The sequence below is a fragment of the Hypanus sabinus genome, chromosome 21 (genome assembly GCF_030144855.1).
Source record: "Hypanus sabinus isolate sHypSab1 chromosome 21, sHypSab1.hap1, whole genome shotgun sequence".
In the NCBI taxonomy this organism is placed as follows: Eukaryota; Metazoa; Chordata; class Chondrichthyes; order Myliobatiformes; family Dasyatidae; genus Hypanus; species Hypanus sabinus.
In genome coordinates this window covers 49,575,470-49,598,274 of record NC_082726.1, presented here as the reverse complement: position 1 = coordinate 49,598,274, position 22,805 = coordinate 49,575,470, and the positions used below count along the sequence as shown (strand labels likewise).

The window sequence follows — 22,805 nt, the reverse complement described above, 5'->3', positions numbered from 1 at the left end:
TAGTCAATAGATCGTGTTGCTTGCCCTCTTGAATATTTCCTGTTTTTCGTGTTCCATCATCTACAGTAGTTTGCTTTTGAATTTTATGTTCAGAAGTGTACTGATCTGCAGTTAGAAGAACTCAGTTGTTACAAATTACTTTCATAAATCTGAGCATAAGTTATCCGAAGCAATAAGGAATTTGGTGCTGGGATTGATTTCCCCTGGCTTGCTTTAATCCAAACTAAAGGCTATTTTAGTGAAGTAAGTCAGGGTTGAAGATAATCAACTTGAGAGAATGAAGTTATTTGTTATTAGGTTGTTTATTATTGGGCGCTCCATAATATTTGGTGCTTAAAGTAAAACAACTTTATTAATTAATGACAGATAAATTGGATGTTAAGGTTCTGAATAAGTTGAAGTATTATCTCACAGCTGCCTTTGGAATGATGAGGCTATGAGAGCAACATTTGCTTGACAATAATACAAAGCTTATAGAATTGTAGCGTCATAGAAAAGTACGGCACAAAACAGGCCACTTAACCCATCTGAACTGCCTAATCCCATCGATCTTCACACAGACCATAATCCTCTATATCCCTCCCATCATGTGCCTACCCAAACTTATCTTAAATGTTGAAATCAAGATCGCATTCACCACTAACACCCCCCCCACCACAAACACATCAGCTATGGTCACTTAATGTACATATAATCAATCTTTGTTTATAACAGTTACTAGTACATTGTGTTTTATAGGATTGCTTTTATATTTGTTTTTTATGCTTTTTTTTATATGCTGCATCAGATCTGGAGTAACAATCATTTTGTTCTCCTTTACATTTTTCTGTCCTGAAATACGACAATAAACAATCTTGAATCTTTAGGACTTAACCAGTAGTACTGTTACAGTAAAATGAAAGTTAAATTACATTGGTTTAGTTTACCTTTGTTTGCAATGTGAAATATCACGTGATGTTCATAACACTCGAGTCCTCTCATAATTGTGAAAATTGTTAAAAGGATTGTACTTTTTGTATGCTCAAAATCAAAGCTACTCACCAGATCAGATCAAGTCATGTCACTTTTATTGTCATTTCGACCATAACTGCTGGTACAGTACATAGTAAAAATGAGACAACATTTTTCAGGACCATGGTGTTACATGACACAGTACAAAAACTAGGCTGAACTAAGCAAAAAAAAACAACACAGAGAAAGCTACACTAGACTACAGACCTACACAGGACTGCGTAAAGTGCACAAAAACACTGCAGGCATTACAATAAATAATAAACAGGACATTAGGGCAAGGTGTCAGTCCAGGCTCTGGGTATTGAGGAGTCTGATAGCTTCGGGGAAGAAACTGTTACATAGTCTGGTCGTGAGAACCCAAATTCTTCGGAGCTTTTTCCCAGACGGCAGGAGGGGGAAGAGATTGTATGAGGGGTGCATGGGGTCCTTCATAATGCTGTTTTTTTTTTTGCGGATGCAGCGTGTAGTGTAAATGTCTGTAGTGGTGGGAAGAGAGACCCTGATGATCATCTCAGCTGACCTCACTATCCGCTGCAGGGTCTTGCGATCCAGGATGGTGCAATTTCTGAACCAGGCAGTGATGCAGCTGCTCAGGATGCTCTCAATACAACCCCTGTCGAATGTGATGAGGATGGGGGGGGTGGGAGATGGACTCTCCTCAGCCTTCGCAGAAAGTAGAGATGCTGCTGAGCTTTCTTTGCTATGGAGCTGGTGTTGAGGGACCAGGTGAGATTCTCCACCAGGTGAACACCAAGAAATTTGGTGCTCTTAATGATCTCTACCGAGGAGCCATCGATGTTCAGCGGGGAGTAGTCGCTCCATGCCCTCCTGAAGTCAACAACCATTTCTTTTGTTTTGTTCACATTAAGTGACAGGTTGTTGGCTCTGCACCAGTCCGTTAGCCGCTGCTGCTCCTCTCTGTATGCTGACTCATCGTTCTTGCTGATGAGACCCACCACGGTCGTGTCATCAGCGAACTTGATGATGTGGTTTGAGCTGTGTGTTGCAGCACGGTCGTGGGTCAGCAGAATGAACAGCAGTGGACTGAGCACACAGCCCTGGGGGCCCCCTGTGCTCAGTGTGATGGTGTTGGACATCCCATCTATATTGATGCTTGCAGATGTGTAAATGGAAATACTTTTAAATAAGTTTTTTTCATACCATATTTTCAAGAATGATCTTGGTCCATATCAGAGAAAACCCATAATTACTTTCATTGATCATCTGCAGTCTGCTTCAATCTTAAAGTAATGCTTTTGCCTGTTAAGATTCATCCCATTTTCCTTCCAGAGAGAGAGAATGGATATTTCTGTACAATCAATTATACACATTATCTTGAGTTGACATTTGGAAAAAATTAGCTTGGTTTACTCCTACTTATGACTATAAGCTGATTGCCCCTTTAACCGAGTAGACTATTTGCTAAGTTCATGGAGAACCTGTGAGCTAACTCCATATATTCATTATATCACCATATCCCATATTATTACCAAACTGCAGAAAACTAGAATCTACTGTTGAATTATATGGGGGGGGGGGGGTGGGGGGAGAAGAGGAGGTGTTGTGAGGCCTTTCAAGAGGCAAAGAGAGTCAGCAAGCCTCACTCTTTTCCCTAGGATCCTCCAAGTCAAAATTCTAATTCAGAGTGTTTTGTGGAGTAGAATGAATATGCTAGTACTGCTTCCAGGGTTCATGGGGAGCTTAGTGATCAGCAGCATTAATGAAGAGGGATACTCAGTACCCTTATCGTATCCAAGCATATTGAGGTTTTGCAAATGTTTCTGTGCTAAGCAATGTAATCTAAAAACAATATTGCCTCCCAGAACTTCCCTTCCCCTATCTCAGATAATTTTGTTGGTAACTGGTCAGAGAGTCTGGACCAATCATTGGCCTTGGGTGAGCTGCCATGGTTGGCCCATTCAATGAGGCAAATAAAATGAAAACAACAGTTTGCCATTCAAGCTGTATTTGAACCATTAAGCCAGATCAGCTAAGATCTGCTGGAAAGGTACAGAACCGTAACTGGTAACATGTCAATTTGCATGAGGAAGGACATCATCCATCTTATCTACAAGCAGAAGTAGGAGAGGAAGGAAGTTAGAAATTGGTGACCAACCGTGCTGTTAAATGAGGCCATGTTCTCAGGCAGATTCTTCATTCTCCAATTTCACAACAGTGCTGGAGGAGCTAGGACATGCACCAGGACCTGGGTGATGCATAGAGTTAAAGAATTAATATACTGGCAGCTGTGCTTACAGTCAGTCATGGTAGACAACTTTATGAGATGCTCTTGGAGTTGTCGTACTTTGAATTAAATGAAAGTTATTTCGGTCAGTACAGACATAACAAAAAGCATCATTTTCAATGATGATTTCATAAGACAAAATTAAATAATAAAAATCTTTAAAACAGACTGAAAGGGTGTAGGCTGAAGCTACAACTTATTATACCTACCCCTCTTACTTATACAAAAACATATTTGGCGTCAATCATCACATCAAAACAAAAATTTCATAATCTTTTAACACAAAATCCAATTCCAAGTATCATTTATTTACATTACTCCCATTCATTTTAAAGCATGTATTTTATATTTGTTCATTAAATTATTTTAAAATAATTTTTAAAACTTGTTAAGTGTGGTGCATGTTTTTAAGTTCTCACTACAACTGTTCCATAGATTCACCCCTCTGACTGAAATACAATGATTTTTTACATTTGTTCTTGTCCTTTATTTTTGAAATATACAGGTTCCTCTCAAATCATGTTAGCTTTCTCTCATTTTAAACAATCTTTGGATACTTTGTAATAACTGTTTTTTACTTTATATATAAATTGTATTATTTTAACACCTACAAAATCTCTGAATTTTAAAGTGCTTAGTTGAATAAATAGTGGATTGGTTGGCTCATAATAACTTGTCTTATTTACACCTACTTGATGTAGGTGTATCCCTTACTCTTCAACTGCAAAATAGCAATCACCCAAGATCCTATCACTTCATCTGAAGCTCAGAAATGGAGGATGCAGAATCTTGATGTATGTGTCTCCAGAAAAAGAGTGAATCTGGCCCTCAGTCAGTTGGATACCTTTGTAAGAGGTTGCATCAAGCTGCAGGCAAACTTTAGGTATGCAAGTATCAAAACTCACACTTTGCATTGTGGTTCTGTCTGTCCCCAGTGTTGCAAAAGATAGTTCTTGCCATGTTGTCATTGACTATCCCACATCATCTGTCCTCTTTATCCAAAACATCCAAGAACACAAATTATTTAGGCACTGTTCTACACAAAATATCATCAGAGATGGTGGATCTAATGAGATGGTTCCCCTGGTGGCTGAGTGTCTCATCACCAAAGCAAAGAGCACCAAGACTTCGGGAATAAAGGCTCCCCATCAACTTTCATATCAGTGTCTCTACAGTGGACATGAGACTGTTGCTCATCTCCTTAGCAGAAGTTCCTTTGCCAGAAAGGTCTGGGATTTAAAGCAGGCAGTCTTGCATATTCATGCACAGTCATGCTGTTCAATTTCTGATTTTAAAATGCCCCTTAAAACCTGTCACCACCCATTATCATTTGTCTATTCAAATATTTCCTAACGTGCCTTGGTGTGGTTAAATAACAATATTGCAAAGTGCTTTTGGACAATTTGCTCCATTAAAGTCAATGAATATGTACAATTGTTTCAAAGATTAATACTAAGCTGTAGTACTATGCGGGGGGGGGGGAGAACTTTCTCTATTCTGCTGAAGTATTGCAACTGAAGTATATTTCTGAGTGCTTGTAAACTTAAAGCAGTCATTTCATAATGAAAGAACATTTTGGTATAATTATCAGCACTTTGAAGTATTTAAAGAGGAAAATAGCCATTTTATAGTGCCTTAAAATTGGATAAAGCTGATTAAAAGTATGCGGATGCATCAAAATTTTTCTGACAATTAGATTTTATTATTAGAAGTTCAGGGAGGAAGGGGGAGTTTAAAGGAGATGTATAGAGGGAGCAGGTGGTAGAAACAGATATGACAGTGGTGTTTAAGAGGATGTCAGATAAATAATTTTGTGGTCAAGTTGCAGCCAACACAAAGACAGAATAAACTCTTCTCAGGCTCCCAGCCAGGTGCAGGTATCATACAAGTTTTGATACCTGTACTCAGCTCGAGAAGAGTTTATTCATCGTATATACCAGGAAAGCATTGGATCCATTATTGATAGAGGGGCAGTTAGTGTTGTAACAGCAAGGAGTCTGCAGAGGGATTTGGACATATTAGGAGAATGAGGCAAAGAAGTGGCAGAATATAGTGTCAGAGAAATGTATGGTCATGCACTTTGCTAGAAGGAATGAAGGTGTAAACTATTTTCAGCCATCAGAAGTGCAAAGGGATGTGCATGATTCCCTAAAGGTTAACTTGCAAGATCAGTCTGTGGTAAGGAATGCAAATGCAATGTTAGCATTGATTTTGAGAGAACTATAATTTAAAAGCAAGGATGTAATGCTGAGGCTTCTTAAGACAATGGTCAGATTGCACTTGGAGTATTATCAGTAGTTTTGGGATGTACTGGCATTAGTCGAGAAGAGGAGGTTCACTAGAATGATTCCAGGAATGAAAGGGTTACCCTCTGCCAGAAAAAGTGGAATTTCCCAGTGGTCACCTATTTTAGTTCCACTTCCCATTTCCGTTCTGACATGTCGTAGAAGAATGAGGGGAGACTTGATATAGGTATATAAAATTATGATGGGTATAGATAGAGTGAATGCAAGCAGGCTTTTTCCACTGAGGCTAGGGGAGAAAAAAACCAGAGGACATGGGTTAAGGGTTAAGGGTGAAGGGGGCAAAGTTTAAAGGGAACATTGGGGGGGGCTTCTTCACACAGAGTGGCGGGAGTCTGGAATGAGCTGCCAAATGAAGTGGTAAATGCGGGCTCGATTTTAACATTTAAGAGAAACTTGGACAGGTACATGGATGAGAGGTGTATGGAGGGATATGGCCCGGGTGCAGGTCAGTGGGACTAGGCAGAAAAATGGTTCAGCACAGTCAAGAAGGACCAAAAGGCCTGTGTAATGTTCTATGGTTGGATGTTCTATGTCAATCCATGGCCTCCTCTACTGTTGCGATGAGGCAATACCTGGGTTGGAGAAGCAACACCTGATATTCCATCTGGATAGCCTCCAACCTGATGGCATGAACATTGATTTCTTGAACTTCCGGTGAGTAACCCCCCCCCCCCCCCCCCCCACGAGCTCTCCTTCACCATTCTCTATTCTCTTTTCCCTCTCTCACCTTATTTCCTTACCTGCCCATCACCTCCTTGGTGCTCCTCCCCTTTGTCTTTCTTCCATGGCCCTCTATCCTTTCCTATCAGATTCCCCCTTATCCAGGCCTGTATTTTTTTCACTAATCAACTTCCCTGCTCTTTTCTTCACTCCTCCCCCTCCTGGTTTTACCTATCACCTTGTGCTTCTTCCTCCCCCTCACCCTCCCCTCACCTAACTCTTGACATCTCATCTTTTTTTTTTCCCTCCAGTACTGATGAAGATTCTCAGCCCAAACATCAGCTGTATTCTTTTCCGTAGGTGCTGCCTGGCCTGTTGAGTTCCTCCAGCATTTTGTGTGTGTTGCTTCAGCTTCTGGAGATTTTCTTTTGCTTGCGTTAATACATGTGGAGTGTTTGATGGCTCTGGGTCTGTATTGACTGGAGCTTAGAAGAACAGGTGGGAGTGGGAAACTCATTGAAACCTATCAAATAGAGTGAACATGGAGTGGGTGTTTCCTATGTTAGTTGAGTCTATGATCAGAGGGTACAGCCTCATAATAGAAGGACAACCCTTTAGAACAGAGAAGAGGAAGAGTTTCTTTAGATGGGGGTAGAGAATTTGTGGAATTCATTGCCACATATGACTGTGGAGGCCAAGTAGTTGGATATATTTAAAGACTTTGGTTGATAGTTTCATGATTAGTAAGGGCATTAAAAGTTACATAGAGCAGGCAGGAGACTAGGACTGAGTGGGATAAAGAAAAAAAATCAGCCATGATGGAACAGACCCAGTAAGCCAATTGCCCTAATTCTGCTCCTTTGTCTAATGCAGGGAATGGAATAATATGGATCATGCACAGGCAGAAGAAAATTAGTTTACTTTGGCCCAACATCCATGTGTTGCCATGGGGCCTGTTCCTGTGTAGTTCTGGTTTGTGTTCTAAATCCATGCTTTCAAAGTCAATTTTCGGGCTATTTCCAGATATTTCCTGCTAGTCACATTTCATACATCAAATAGTTATCACATATACCAATACTTAAATTGAATTTGTACAACTGCAACAAAATGTACTAAAAGGTGACAAAATTGACTTATTTTTCATATGAAACATTACCTTGTACTTTAAATTTATATTCAAAATATTTTTCAGCTTTTCATACTCAAATCAAATTTTGTTTATATTACCCCACACAAGCAGGAAAGCTCTCTGTGTATATTTATTTTCCTTTTCCTGGTGTTCTCTGATTTTACGAGCACCACACTCTCCACAAAATGGTATGTACCATATGAAGTATTTCTGGAAATTTGAGGGTTTATTTGCTAAATCTTATGATAAAGCTTAGGCCTTGAATCTTTTTTGTGGTGTTAATTCTGAGGAAAACCTTGCTTGAAGTGGTGCTTCATTTACTTGTACATGTACAATGCACTCAAGTTTTTGTTAAGATTGTCTTATTTCTACTTCTAGATTGTGATCTGAATGGTAGTAACTTCATTCCAAGAGTAAGCAGAAATTTGCCATCTTTTGGGAAACAAAGTAACACTGGAGGTATGTCTTGTCTTTTTGCTGTGCATTCTGTTGATCTATTCTAGTATATGCATGTGAAATTCATATTGTGCACTGAAGAGATGAGGGTCTCAGTTGATGAAACTATTTTATTTTGGTAAAAAGGAATGAATGGTGTTGGATTTTGGGGGCTGGCTAGGGGACCAATCACCATTTTTGTCACTGTTGAGTGTTTAGGGTAATATGCCATCTGATTCAGATTATCTAGAAGATTTGTGTTCAAGTTATAACTATTAATATAAAGCCAAAGGAGCAAAAGCAAACATCTATACAGGCAGTCCCCGGGTTACGTATTAGTCCCATTCCTGAGTCTATCTTTAAGTCAGATTTGTACGTAAGTCGAAACAAGAACATCTGGTATTATTTAGCGTCAGTCAGTCAAATGTTTGTCTTAGTATGTATTATATATTTTACCTTTCTATGCATATAAAACATTTAAGAAACGTATGTATTCCAATAATTAAACCACTGCATTGCTTAGTAATAATCGTAGCTTTCATCGGGGCAGGGCCTTTCACACGCTCCATTATTCTCGCTTTATCCTTTAAAATTGTTCCAATCATTGACTGACTGTAGCCTAACGCTTTCCAGTGACCGATGACCTTTCACCTCTTTCCAAACGCTTTATTACTTCCACTTTATTTTCAATCGTGATTGCTTCCCGTCAATGGAACAGAAACACTGCAGGCGGTGGGTCCCGAGCTCTGCCAGCTTCTAAGGTCTGCTGGGTCCTAAGGACCACTGCACGGAATTCCCCAGGTCCTATACTCAACCGCACTGAGACAGGCTAAATGGGACAAGTGGGGGCTGTGCTGGTTTGGGTATTTGATCCTCCACAATATTCTGCGTGGGAATTTAAACTGGAGGTGGCAGTGTTTTTTTTACAAGGTTGAGTTGCGAGCTCGACATCAACCTGGTATGGATGGTACGGGAGTCACTGGATCGACATCAACCCGGCATGGGAGCAGTCTGTCATTGGATCGAATCCGGAATCCTCTGTTCTCGAGCCTGGCGCTGATCTCACTGCGCCACCAGCCAACTCAAACAGGGGAGGGAGGGTGGGGGTCAGGGTGAATCTTACTAAGAAAAATTTAAGCCAAATAGAAAGTTAAAACACTCAACACAGTGTCAACGGCAACGACTTAAAATGGCGGACGGTGTTCTCCTTTCTTGGTTCATAAGTACGAGTTGTCCGTAAGTCGGACATTCGTAACTCAGGGACTACCTGTATTTAATATAGAAGATTAATATTGATTTCTTTGTGCCACAAATATTGTGCATTATATATCTGTACCTGAAAACATCTTGTTCAAAAGCTGGATCCTAATTTTAGTGATTGATAACTAAATCTACTGTCAGATTCTTTCAGTTTAGAATAATTCCATTTTTTCCCACTGACTATTATATGTTTTTCTGTAATATGCAAATCACTTTTACCAGACCTTGTAGAGTTGTACAAGTTAATGAACATGTACCGTTAATTGAGTCTTGTTATAGAAGCTCAATGTCCCCTCTTAGTATTTCTTTGTAAGGCAACAGATACAAATATACATAGTTCTGGTGTTCCTCATCGCTGTTCCTGCAGTTTTAAGACTGAACTCAACAATGACATTTCCCCATTTTCTGATTACATCATCATTTTGTCAACAGGGCTAAGGAGCTTTCATTATCCCTTTCCTTTCCAATGTTTTTCAAAATAAAAATTGGAGTAACTTTAATTATTTTTGAGCACTGAGATTGCTGTTGAATCTTGGGCTCAGGTTGACTTTCATAAGCTAACTTGTTTCTGTGTCAACTGAAAACTCGGATGGTAACACTGTTCTTTCTGCTTATTTGCAACCAAAATATTTTATCAAGTTATTAAAGCTTTTAAGCAGTTGATTATTTTTGACAGCTGACTTTCTTCTCAGATTTATTAAAATTATTTATAACCTTTTGCACACTCCCAGTTGTAGTGATAGATGTGCAATGGTGCTGAACAGCATTATTTGTGCTCCTGATGTGTTGAAGATAGTTACTTGAAACTTGCTGTGAGCTATAATGTGTAATATATTTGCTGTAATTTCTTACTGTATCATTTCAATTCTGTGCACTGCATGATATTACAGTTTAGTTTCACAATGAGTACCTGAGTCCAGAGATAACTCAAACTACAGTGTACCCTTTGTTATGGCATTTGAATAATAGAATTACACCCTTATAGATTTTATGTGAGTAAAGCAAATGTAAAATGTAAAAGAGACAAAAATTTATCAATTTTTGCAAAGGTTCATGTTACAGTAAATTTCATTAGTATCCTCTATAGAATGGTATCCTCAATGCTATATTATCTCTTATTCTAACTTTGCCCTCTTCTGATCACAGTTTCCTTGGAATGTAGCCCCTCTAACATGGAGATGTACTGAACTCTTAATAAAAGATGATAAGGGAAACAATGAGATTGCACTCATGTTAACTTGTTAAGTAATGTTACCAAGTATGTAAATCAGTTTACTGGAATGAATATCAATGTCCTGATCACTATTGCTATTACTTTAATTTATAAAATGCTGTAGAATTGTCCAATGTTGGAACACTATTGTGACAACCCCTGCTATGTCTTCACCATCCTCACCGACTTTCCCCTCTCTAAGGCAGAAAGTTGTGTCCTCAGCAGGAACCTTAACTTTGTCCTTCTGCGCCCACACTTCAAAGTGTTCTGTGCCTGCAGTGATACCAAGCTCTTCTTCCGATGTGTTCATCTCTGAACTTCTTTGACAAGAGCTTCCCACCCACCATCACTGACCCTTTCTCTCATCTTCATTCCTCCACCTCCCCTCTGTCTGTTCTGGGTCTCATCTATCTCAACTTCACTACTTCTTTCTGTTATTCTAACCTTACCCCTTTTGAATGCATGCCCTCTACTCTCTACACCAATCCCACCCTCATCATCAAACTTCCTGACAAGGGGGGTGTTGTTGTAGTCCAGCTGACTGAGTTCTACTTTGCTGAGGCCAGATGGCAGCTGTTAAGCATCTTCACTTACTTATATCTTGCACAGGACCCCTCTAAGAGCATTTGTCTATTGTATCACATCACCAATCTCATATGGTGCCACAATAGTGTAGCAGTTAGCATGACACTATTATAGCTCAGGGTGTTGGAGTTCAGAGTTCATTTCCAGCATCCCCTGTAGGAAGTTTGTTCATCCTTCCTGTGAGTTTCCTCTGGGTACCCCAGTTTCCTCCCACAGTCCAGAAGTGTACTGGTTAGTAGGTTAATTGGTCATTGTGAATTGTCCTGTGATTAGGCTAGGTTTAAATAGGTGAGTTGGAGGGCAGTATGGCTCATTGGGCCAGATGGGCCTTTTCCAAGCTGTATCTCTAAATGAATAAAATCTACTCTGGCGATCTCCTTTTCACTACCTCCAAACTTATAGTTCCCATGACTCGCACTCTTCCTTTCTATTTTCTACCTAGATCCACAAACTTGACTGTCCCAGTAAGCTTATTAAGTTTCTATTCACATACCTTGACTGCATTTTGTCTTCCTTGGTTTAATCCCTTCCTACCTACATTTGTGACACTTCACATGCTCTCTGCCACTTCAGTCACTTTAAGTTCACTGGCTGAGTTTTCCTTATTTTTATTAGGGACATCTAATCCCTTTACACTTCCATTCTTCAGTGGTGGAGATGTGGATGAGGGTTTCCCTCATCTACATCTCTACCCATTTCCTGCATATCTGCCTTCACCCCATCCTCCCACCATCATACAGATAGGATTCCCCTTATCCTTACCTACCACTGTATCCAGCGCATTATTCTCCTAAACTTCTGAACTATCCAATGGGATCGTATCACTGAGCTCATCTTCCACTCCCACCCCCTACCCCCTCCCCTGTGCTTTCTGTAGGGCACACTCTCAACATGACTCCTTTGTCCACCCGTCTCTTCCCACAGATCTCCCTCCTAGCAAGCCTGACACGTGCTACACCTCCTTGCTCACCACCAGTCAGGATCCCAAACACTCCTTCCAGCGGAGGTGACACTTCACTTGTGAGTCTGTCAGGGTCATCTGTTGTATCCGGTGTTCCCAGTGAAGCCCTCTGTACTTTGGTGAGACTTAATGTAGATTGTTTTCAAGAGGACCACAATCTAGTTGTAGTTTTTAGGCTTGCATGTCTCAGTGACCCAGAGAATGGAGCTTCGTGCTTTGGCACTTGGTAGGGTCATCCATGCAAAGCAGGTCAAAAGGTGGAGGCCAGACTAAGCGATTCACCAGTTCTGCAGGTTTGGAGGTTCAGTTCAGGGCTAACAACTCTGACTGGTAAAATAAAATTGTTATGGAAACAGCAAAGAAGAATCCTTCTGTACATCAGAGTGCGATGATATTTCTGATTATTCATCTGGGACTAGCGTGACAGGCACTAGCGGGAAATTGAGAGGGAGCTACAGACACGACGAAACAAGCCCTGAACACAGCTGGAGATGGAGGACCTTCATTGCTGCTGAAAATGCCAGTGGCGTAAAGGGCAGGATCTTCCAGAGACTAACCACTTCAATTTGATTCCAGATTACTATTCTGACATGGCCTCCTCTATTGCTGCAGTAAGACCAAACTCAGGCTTGAGGAGCAACATCCCAAATGTCATCTGGGTTGCCTCCAACCTAATGGCATGAGCATTAATTTCTTAAACTTCCAGTTATTTCTCCTCCCTATTTTCCTTTTCATCTTTCTGGTTACCCCTTCTCTTCTCATCACCTGTACATCACCTCCTTCTGGTTCCCTTCCTTTTTCTTCCATGGTCCAATGTCATCTATTAGATTCCTTCTTCAGCTCTTTACTTCTTCCACCTATCACCTCTAGCTTTGTATTTTGTGCTTGCTCCCCCACCACCCACTTTATCCCTCTCCTGGTCCCACCCATCACCTGTCAGCTCCCCTCTCCTCACCTTTTTATTCAGGCCGCTGCCCCTTTCCTTTCTAGTCCTACAGCTTGAAACATTGACTGTTTATTGCCCTCTATAGATGATGCCTAACCTGTTGAGTTCATCCAGCATTTTGTGAGTTGTTCTAGATCTTCAGCACCTGCAGAATCTCTTGGTTTATGCCGCACTTCTCTCTCTGTTTGGATATGAGGAATGCATAACAATAGATACTTTGTTTAGTTATTGACAACTGGTAATAATTAAGATAATGCATTCAACAAAATGTTACACTAGGCAACATGAAGAAAGTAAAACCTTTTTTACTGTATACAAATCATTAAGTATAATTGAGATTTGCCAAACAATGGCAAGGGCAACCTAAGTTCTTTTTTTCCTTTGAAGGGTGCTATCTATGCTCTTATTTGGACATAATGCAACACCATAATTATTGGATATAATTAGTTGTGGCAGTATTTTTCTGGAATATCACTGTGGAATTGCCTTCTGTGCTGAGTAATTTTAAATCTATTATCTCTGCAATTTATTTGTGAAACAGCGTAATATATTTTCAAGATTTTGATGTTGATTGCTGATATGAGATGTAATTATAGAAGTCAAGGAAATTTATCTAGGGTAGGAATATTCAAGCAACATTAATCTCAGGAAATTACTTGCATTGTATTTAGTATTCAATTTGACCAGGAACCTTATGCTAGAGGAAGTCCTTTCTTATAGATTTTTATTTTTATTTTTTTCCTCACTCTGACCATTACTTTTCTCTTGCCTTTCTCCAGGAATGGAGAACTTGGACCTGTACCTTTCCACATCTTTATCCCTTAGAGATATGGCACGATGGCTGCATTGTTTGATCTGTATATTCAATTTACACTCAGTGGCAGCTTTATTAGGTACCTCCAGAGGCCACTGAGTGTATGCTTGTGGTCTTCTGCTGCTATGGCCCATCCACTTCAAGGTTTGACATGTGCATTCAGAGATGCTCTTCTGCTCATCACTGTTGTAACGCATGAGTCTTTAAGTTCCTGTCACGTTACTGTGATCTTGAACCAGTCTGGCTATTCTCAATTGACCTTTCTCATTAACCTGGTGTTTTTGCACACAGAACTGCAACTCTCTGGATGTTTCTTGTTAAACTCTAGAAACTGTTGCTTGTGAAAATCCACAGGAAATCAGCAGGTTCTGAGATACTCAAACTATCTTGTCTGGCACCAACAATCATGTCATACCATGGTCAAAGTCACTTAGATCACATTTCTTCCCCATTCTCAAGTTTGGTCTGAACAACAACTGAACCCCTTGACCATATCTGCATGCATCTATATATTAAGTTGCTGCCACATATTTGGCTGATTAGATATTTGTCCCTAATAAAGTGGCCACTGAGCGTATCTCCCCTTTGGTTTTTATCCTCTACAGAGGTTTACTGAGCTCATTCTGTATTTTGAGACAGCACTGCAGAGCTATTGAGAATTATAGGTAAATTGCCACAGTACTAACTGTCCAAATTTTCTACAATATGCTATGGTAATCACTTCTGGCATATTAATGATTGCAGTTTGAGAAGAATAGAATATTGAGTGTTTAATGTTAATTTGAATAAACAAATATATTCTCTTCAATTTGCTTGTTGGATAATGTCCATTAAAATGTTTGCATGTACAAAAATATTTCCAAGGACTTTTGGATCTCATCACATATCTGTACAAGAAAATGCTCTTCAGTTTATCTTTATAAATATAATCAGAATAAAGAAAGAGCAGAATATCTCCAAGTATTAAGTATTTAAATACTGAAATTTAAGACCTGTTACTTAGCTTTCATTGGTTAGCCAGCCAGGTCCTCAAAAGTGTTCTCATTCAATACGCTTTCTCTCTGCGTGGTACATTCTCCAGTTTTAATATTGTAATTAATTGAAGTTTGATTTCTACATTTGATACCTTGGGAAGTTAAGAATTGTTCATAATTACTCATGTTATAGGTCTGTTACATAACTAACTCTATTATTGAAGCTATAAATACTTAAATGGATAGTGCACTAGCAATCAAAAGAAAGTTGAGCCAAAATTGTGGTTAAATTGTTAGTTTGGATGGTTGTCTTTTGAAGTTAGAGTGAGAGTTAGCAAAATGATATAAAATGAGCTAATGGGCCTTTACTCCCTCCAGGGATTCTCTGCTTGCAATGAGTTGGAAGCTGAGCCCTTCCTATGGGGATATAAATTGGAGAGGGGGAAAGTTTTGAGAGGCGAACAATAGCCAAGATCTAGGACAAAGTAATTTTGTAAGAAACTGGAGAAGACTAAGGATAACATTTTCCAGAAATTGATTGCACCTGAGTAAAAAGAAAGTCATGTATTATTTTTCATTTTATTTGTGATTATTCTTACTGCCACCATGCCTTTATCACAATAATCACAGTAGTATGAGAGTCCAAACTCCTTATAAACATATTGGAATTAAACTCCAATCTCCGACGCCCTAATCTGTGGTAGCATCACACTAGCTGCCCCATACGTTTAAAGTTTTATTTCTATTACAGCGAAAAATGCAAAGGGACATTATTTTGTTATATCCTTGTTTTATTTCAAGTTCCACTTTTGAAATAACAATGTATATAATATTGTTGAAGTGACAGTATTTGAAAGGAATATACTGTTAGATCTTTTTCTAAGCTCTGCCCATTTGAAGATGCAGACAGAGTTTTGGAGAAGCTCGAGAGTAAGTAAAATAGATAATGATAAAATATTGTAAAGTCAGTTAAAGTTTATAGATAAACAGAAAATTTCAAATTGACTTTTGGAGAATGGCTGCCAGAATATTTATACTGAAGAAATATATAATGGGATTGCATTTAGTTTGTTGGATCAGAGGCCCTGTTAATTATTGATTTTAAATTATCCAGGAATCAAAATTCTTGCCAAGATTTCAAAATTTAACCCATTACCATTAGCATGAATGCTTAAAACTAATTTTCAAATTATCTTTTTCTTTTACAATCCAATGAGATAATATTTTGTGAAGGGGAAGGCATGGATTTTAGGATATAAGCTCTCGTAAGAGAATGTCTCATTTACCTTGATGTAGCAAAAACTCATGGAGGTACATGATGTTGCTTTACCTCTGCTGAAGAATTGACATTAATTTCAGTGTGCATCTGATGTCTGAAAAACATCTGAATTCTGTGAATCCTAGTGATCACATTAGCATTTCTTATTCATTGTTCACTTTGTATTTGGTGGTGGTCGAAATTTGAAACAAGCTGCCTCCTGCAAGGCAGGTACACATTTTCCAAGTTCCATAATTTCCAAACAGAAGTAATGAAATTCTTTTAAGTCTTTTCATGCTTGTAAGAAGTCTAGATGTGCAACATACAGAATAAATTTTATCCTTTTAAATAGTTTTGATATCCAATCCAGCATGTAGAAATGTTCTCTCACACTTACTGAGTAAATCCTACAGTGGTCTGTATAAAAGAGGAAAAAGTAGATAATTCATGGCACTGAGTAAGAGATATTGTACTCATTAAGGACCCAAAGCATCATTTGATACCTAATTTCTTTTTGTTGTTATTCACTGCTTTTCTGTGGATGGGCATAGAATGTGGTCTGAAGTGAAGCCTCCATGAATAATCAACTCATCCATTTCTACTGATATTTGTTGAGGTTGAAATGTTAAACAGGTAACTCGGTAGGCTTCTTAATATCCTCAATCCTCTTAGCTTATGAATCAGTACGAGATTCTTTAGGTAACATTTCATTTGGAATGTGACTGTTATGAAGAAGGGATACCCAACTGCTCAAGAACTGAACATAAACTCCAGTAAAAATGGTTAAGCAGACAGAAAGTGTGAATGACACTAAATATTTTCTGGTTCTACTTGCAGAATGTTTCACTTCAGAATTCTGCCTGCAGTGGCAGTTTTTGGCAACTTCTCCAGACAATACTATAGAGCAGTAGCAACCACAAATAAGCGTCGGCACGGATTGATGATAGCAACATTTGCTGGAGTGACAGCTGTTTCAGCAACAACAGGCTTATTATGGAAAAGGTAAGAGAAGTCTGTATTGTCAGAAATACACAGAAGGGTGTGATTTCATTTTTAAAAATGACCAATATATAATCTCATTGTCTTTGAGAGGAAAGCAATTTTAGATGGTGGCAGGGAGAGGGGAAATTGTGGTGTTATCATGCATCATTCTGCAAGAAAATTACTGTATTATTTTGTTAAACTTCCTGATGAGCAGGTACTGTTGGATAGAGGGCTGAGAGTAAGTCACTTTGGTCCAACACACACAATATTATTTCAAATGAAATAGAAAATTTTATCACTGACAATTTTCTTCCAGCTTACCACCCTATTATTTTCATTTATACTAAATCTCCAAGCATCTTTGGCAGTCATTATTAAATGCCCCAGATTATCCCCAAGTGGCTTTCTAGGCCATTTTAAAAGACAGTCAACCAGGTTTCTGTCAGTCTGGGGTGACATAAATAGGCCAGAATATGTCAGGACGACAAGTTTTTAATTGAAGAACATTAGCGAGCCAGTTTGGTTTTTATGGCAATTCAGTAGTATCATAATTGATGAAACTAGCTTTTTACTTAATTAACTGAATTTAAGTACCCTGTCCGTCAAAATAGAATTTGGATTTTCACTCAGTCCGGTCCTCAGGATAGCTAGTCCTGAAACGTAACCTCTGGATCCACACCCCAAGGCAGTCTATCACAAGGAAGAGTATTCATGGTGTAATACTGAATTGCCACAACGTAATAATGTTTACTTTGCGTCAATTATTCTTTAATTGTTGCTTCAAGTCAAGTCACTTTTTATTGTCATTTCGACCAAAAGCTGCTGGTACAGAACACAGTAAAAACGAAACAATGTTCCTCCAGGACCATGGTGCTATATGAAACACACAAAACTACAGTAGACTATGTAAAACAACTCAAAAACTATACTGGACTACAGACCTACAGACCTACACAGGATTACATAAAGTGCACAAAACAGGCAGTACAATAATCAATTACTAAATAAATAATAAACAGACTATAGGCACAGTAGAGGACAAATTTCAATATAATAATAAATGATGTAGTTGTTGGTCTAGACTTTGGGTATTGAGGAGTCTGATGGTTTGGGGGAAGAAACTGTTGCACAGTCTGGTCGTGAGAGCCCAAATGCTTCGGTGCCTTTTGCCAGATGGCAGGAGGAAGAAGAGTTTGTATAAGGGGTGCGTGGGGCCCTTCACAATGCTGTTAGCTTTGCAGGTGCAGCGTCTGGTGTAAATGTCTGTAATGGTGGGAAGAGAGACCCTGATGATCTTCTCAGCTGACTTCACTATCTGCTGCAGAGTCTTGCAATTCAAGACGGTGCAATTCCTGAACCAGGCAGTGATGCAGCTGCTCGGGATGCTCTCGATACATCCTCTGTAGAATGTAGTAAGGATGGGGGTTAGGAGATGGACTTTCCTCAACCTTCGCAGAAAGTAGAGATGCTGCTGGGCTTTCTTGGCTGTGGAGCTGGTGTTGAAGGACCAGGTGAGATTCTCCGCCAGGTGAACACCAAGACTCTTATCTATGTGGATAGCATTGTTTAGAAACAATTCTCTATTAATAGTGTACAACCAAAATTAATTTGTTTGAATTCTTTTATTTAGAGCTGTTCAAGTTTTGTAGTAATTGAGCTGAGGTTAGATGATTTTTAAAAAGTTATTACTTTATGACCTGATGCAGACTGGGAGACCATTTCATGGAACACCTACGCTCTGTCCGCCAGAGAAAGCAGGATCTCCCAGTGGCCACACATTTTAATTCCACATCCCATTCCCATTCTGATATGTCTATCCATGGCCGCCTCCTACTGTCAAGATGAAGCCACTCTCAGGTTGGAGGAACAACACCTTATATACCGGCTGGGTAGCCTCCAACCTGATGACATGAACATTGACTTCTCCAACTTCTGTTAAGGCCCCTCCTCCCCTTCTTACCCCATCCCTGATATATTTAGTTTTCTCCCCCTCTTTTTTTTCTGCTCTGCCCATCGCTCTGCCTGTTCTCCATCTCCGTCTGGTGCTCCCCTCCCCCTTTCTTTCTCCCTAGTCCTCCCGTCCCATGATCCTTTCCCTTCTCTAGCTCTGTATCCCTTTCACCAATCACCTTTCTGGCTCTCAGCTTCTCCCCACCACCTCCGGTCTTCTCCTATCATTTCGCATTTCCCCTCCCCCTCCTACTTTCAAATCTCTTACTATCTTTCCTTTCAGTTAGTCCTGACGAAGGGTCACGGCCCGAAACGTCGACAGCGCTTCTCCCTTTAGGCGCTGCCTGGCCTGCTGCATTCCACCTGCATTTTGTGTGTTTTGCTATTACTTTCTGTATCACTTCTTGGTTTATCAGGATTACATCAATATTGTTGAAAGGATTACTTTATCTTCATTTTAAGCAAATTGATTTAAAAAACTTTACATAACATTTCAAAACACTTGAAAAGCAAAGCTCAACAAATGGGAGCAGATGTATGTTAACTATCCTAAACGTGTGTTATCTGAACAGTTATATCAGTAGTTTGATACTTTTGGTAGCAAATGAAGATCAAGAGCCACTTACTAATAGAAATGTCCTAAAGAATTAATGAACAATATGTTACCTTTTAAAATGTAACTGTAAAACTATGAATACAGCAGCAAATGTCGACAGAGCGATAACGAACGAATAGCAACAATTTGCTGGAGAAACTCAGCAGGTCGAGCAACATTACCAGCTGGAAAGAATTTGTTGATATTTTGGGTCATGACGCAGGGTTCCAAAATGTTGACAGTTTCTTTCCTCCCACTGAAGCTACTCAATGTGCTGAGTTCCTCCAGCAGATTGTGTATTGTTACCAATTCCAGCATCTGTTGTCTCTTGTGTCTGTTCTGTAAATTAACTTAATGATTGGTTTATCTCACTCTTCTATGATATTTGTCCAAGATGCATGATTTCCTGCTCTTTCAATTATGCATCCTATTGTGTATGATCATTTCATCTGAAAACCCAGATAAGGACATTGGATCAAAGATCAATCCAAAAAGGCATCACTTTATAAAGTAAACCATTCAATAATGATTTACTTGGGTTTTGTAAATATTCCTCCAAGTAAAGTAGTTAGCTGCTTGTGAATCATTTTGGAATGTTAAGTCAAATATAATACAAAAGAAAGAGAAACTATTGGAACTCTCAAAGATTTGTGGAGGGTGGAAAGCATTTTAGGCCAAGGAAAGATCATTGACTGAAATGTAAACTTAGATTCTCCACACGTTTTGCCAGATCTGACAAGTTTTCACTGCCTGTAGTATTTTTGCTTTTGTCAACATAAGTCTATAGATACAGGCACAGAATATGGCCATTTGGCTTGTTGAGTCTGCTCTGTCATTCTGTCATGGCTGATATATTATCCCTCTCAATTCCATTCTCCTGCCTTTGACACCCTTACTAATAAAGAACCTATCAACCTCCACTTTAAATATACCTAGTAACTTGGCCTCCACAGCTGTCTGTGGCAATGGTGGTGGTATCCATTAGTCTCGCAAAACCATGGATTTGTGCCTGGAAAGTCTTGGAGTGCCATCTCTAGGCGCAGGCCTGGGGAAGGTTGTACGGAAGATCGGCAATTGTCCATGCTGCAAGTCTCCCCTATCCATGACACCAATGTTGTCCAAGGGAAGGACAAGGGCCAATACAGCTTGGCACCAGTGTCGTCGCAGAAGTTGCCAGAGCAAAGTTGAAAGCAACGTCAGACTGCCTTAGGGACTCCAGCTCCAGATTTGTCCTCGGAGTTTACTCTCGAAGCCTTTCCCATGAGTGGGTATAGAGTTTTCCCTCTCTTAGATGGACTGCCTTCCCAGGCTAATGAGCTCCATCAGATTCATCAGCATCTGGCTAATGAAATTCCTCCTCATCTCTGGTTTAAAAGGATATTTTTTTTATTCTGAGGCTGTTCCCTCTGGTCTGAGACTCCTCCACTATAGGAAACATCTTCTCCATGTCCACTCAATCTAGGCCTTTCAATATTCATTAGCTCTCAATTAGATCCCCCCCTCATTCTTCTAAACTCCAGCGAGTACAAGCCCTGAGCAATCAAATGCTCCTCATATAAACATCTTAGTTTAAAGTAACTCTGTTTCTTACTCTTATTTTGGTCACTTTTATCCTCCTGATATGAACTCATTTTCTTTTATAAATGGAAGATTGAACAGACGAAACAGTAGGAATAAATTATTCAGTTTTGGATTGAGAATTTAAGACCAGTGGGTTCCCAAGGGTTGATGCTGAGATCACCGTTCATGATCTGAATCAGTGATTTTGAATCAAGGGATCAAAGTTAATTGAGGTTCAGCAGATTGATTCCTCCAATAATGAGTTTCTCAAGTGAGGAAAGGTTAAGATAACAAGGCTTTTACCCATCAGAAGAATAAAAAGTGATACGATTGACATACTTGAAATTTTTATTGCTTTGATGGGGTGGATGTGGTCTTGATGTTTCACTTGGCTGTCTAGAATCAGTACTCAGAGGGTGGCCATTCAGGACTAAGATGAGTAGAATTTTTATTTCACCCAGAGGCTATTGCAATTTGTACGGAGTAGTACGGAGACTTAATTTCAGAGGCTGTTTAAGAAAGTTTGCTTAATCTCTCAAGGTGTTGTGGTTAGCATATGCTTTCAGCTGTGTCAGGTGTAAGATCAGGCTTCAATTCCTGCTGTTGTCAATAAAGAGTTTGTACATTCTGTCTGTGACCTTGTGGATTTCCTCCCAGGAGGATGAGAGGTGATTTGATAGAGGTGTACAAGATGGATAAAGTGGACAGCCAGAGACTTTTTTCCCCCAGTGTGGAAATGCTAATAGAAAGGGACATAACTTTGACAATATTTGAAGGAAAGTATAGTGAGGGGAGGGTGTCAGATGTCGAGTCTTTTCATAGAGTGATGGTTGCGTGGAATGCGTTCCCAGGAATGGTGGTAGATTAAGGACATTTAAGAGACTCTTAGATGGGCAAGAGGATGACTGAAAAGTTAAGGGTTATGTAGCAGGAAAGGGATAGATCGATCTTAGTGTAGGTTAAATGGTTGGCACTGCATGGGCTGAAGGGCCTGCACTGTGCTGTATTGATCTATGCTCTGTATTATACCTCTAAACAGAATGCCACGTCTAATGGCCCCTTGTGGCTGCTGTACAACAAAGCAACTAGAGGCCTGTAATAGCATGTTTGTATTGCTTGTTAATATTGATTAATATTTCCTGCTTATAGATGATGTGATGTCAGGTCCATCCAACAAAATAATCTGATCAATGAATAGGCTGCAGTGAATGAAAAATTGATATCAATGAGGGCATTCAATCATTATTGAGAATGCAATGTTAACTAGCAATGAACCAAGGTTCTTGGAAGTAGGGCCAAAAGCTAGTTATTCTGAAAGCCATTCTATTAATGTTCTCTTGCCAGAATTTAATGTCAAGATGTGGCTCATCTTATTTCAGCAGGTTGTTTACAAAGGTATAGTTAATCCATAAGATATAGAAGCAGAAGTATGCCATTTGGCCCATCAAGTCTGCTCTGCCATTCAATCATGGGCTGATCCAATTCTTCCAGTCATCCCCACTCCCCTGTTTTCACCCCTTTGATGCCTTGGCTAATCTAGACCCTATCTATCTCTGCCTTAAATACACCTAATGACTTGGCCTCCACAGCCACTCATGGCAACAAATTCCACAGATTTACCACCCTCTCACTAAAGTAATTTCTCGGCATCTCAGTTCTAAAAGGACGTTCTTCAATCCTGAAGTCGTGCCCTCTTGTCTGAAAATCCCCTACCATGGGAAATAACTTTGCCATATCTAATCTGTTCAGGGTCTCTGCTGCATGATGCATCAGGACTTTAGGGCAATCCAGAAAACAGATGGTGATAGCCTGCTCAGCTGTTCTGGATTGTGTGCACATTGATTTTATTTTCAACTAAGACAGATTTATTTCTGCATTCAAATAGATAGCTATTCAAAATTACAGTTCTGGCATCT

The 22,805-nt window shown here is 39.5% G+C and overlaps 1 protein-coding gene across 3 annotated transcripts in view; it reads left to right on the top strand.

Annotated features, from left to right (window-relative positions):
* micu1 (mitochondrial calcium uptake 1) overlaps positions 1 to 22,805 on the top strand; it is a 117,263-nt gene that overhangs the window by 446 nt on the left and 94,012 nt on the right. Inside the window, exons 2-4 of one of the 3 annotated variants that reach the window (XM_059946488.1) lie at positions 3,961 to 4,142; positions 7,733 to 7,813; positions 16,638 to 16,802. In XM_059946488.1, coding sequence (XP_059802471.1) covers positions 16,639 to 16,802 — 164 coding nt within the window. In that variant the 5' untranslated portion in view covers positions 3,961 to 4,142; positions 7,733 to 7,813; position 16,638. The remainder of the gene's footprint in view (positions 1 to 3,960; positions 4,143 to 7,732; positions 7,814 to 16,637; positions 16,803 to 22,805) is intronic. The other 2 variants (XM_059946489.1, XM_059946487.1) reach the window with 2 other exon arrangements.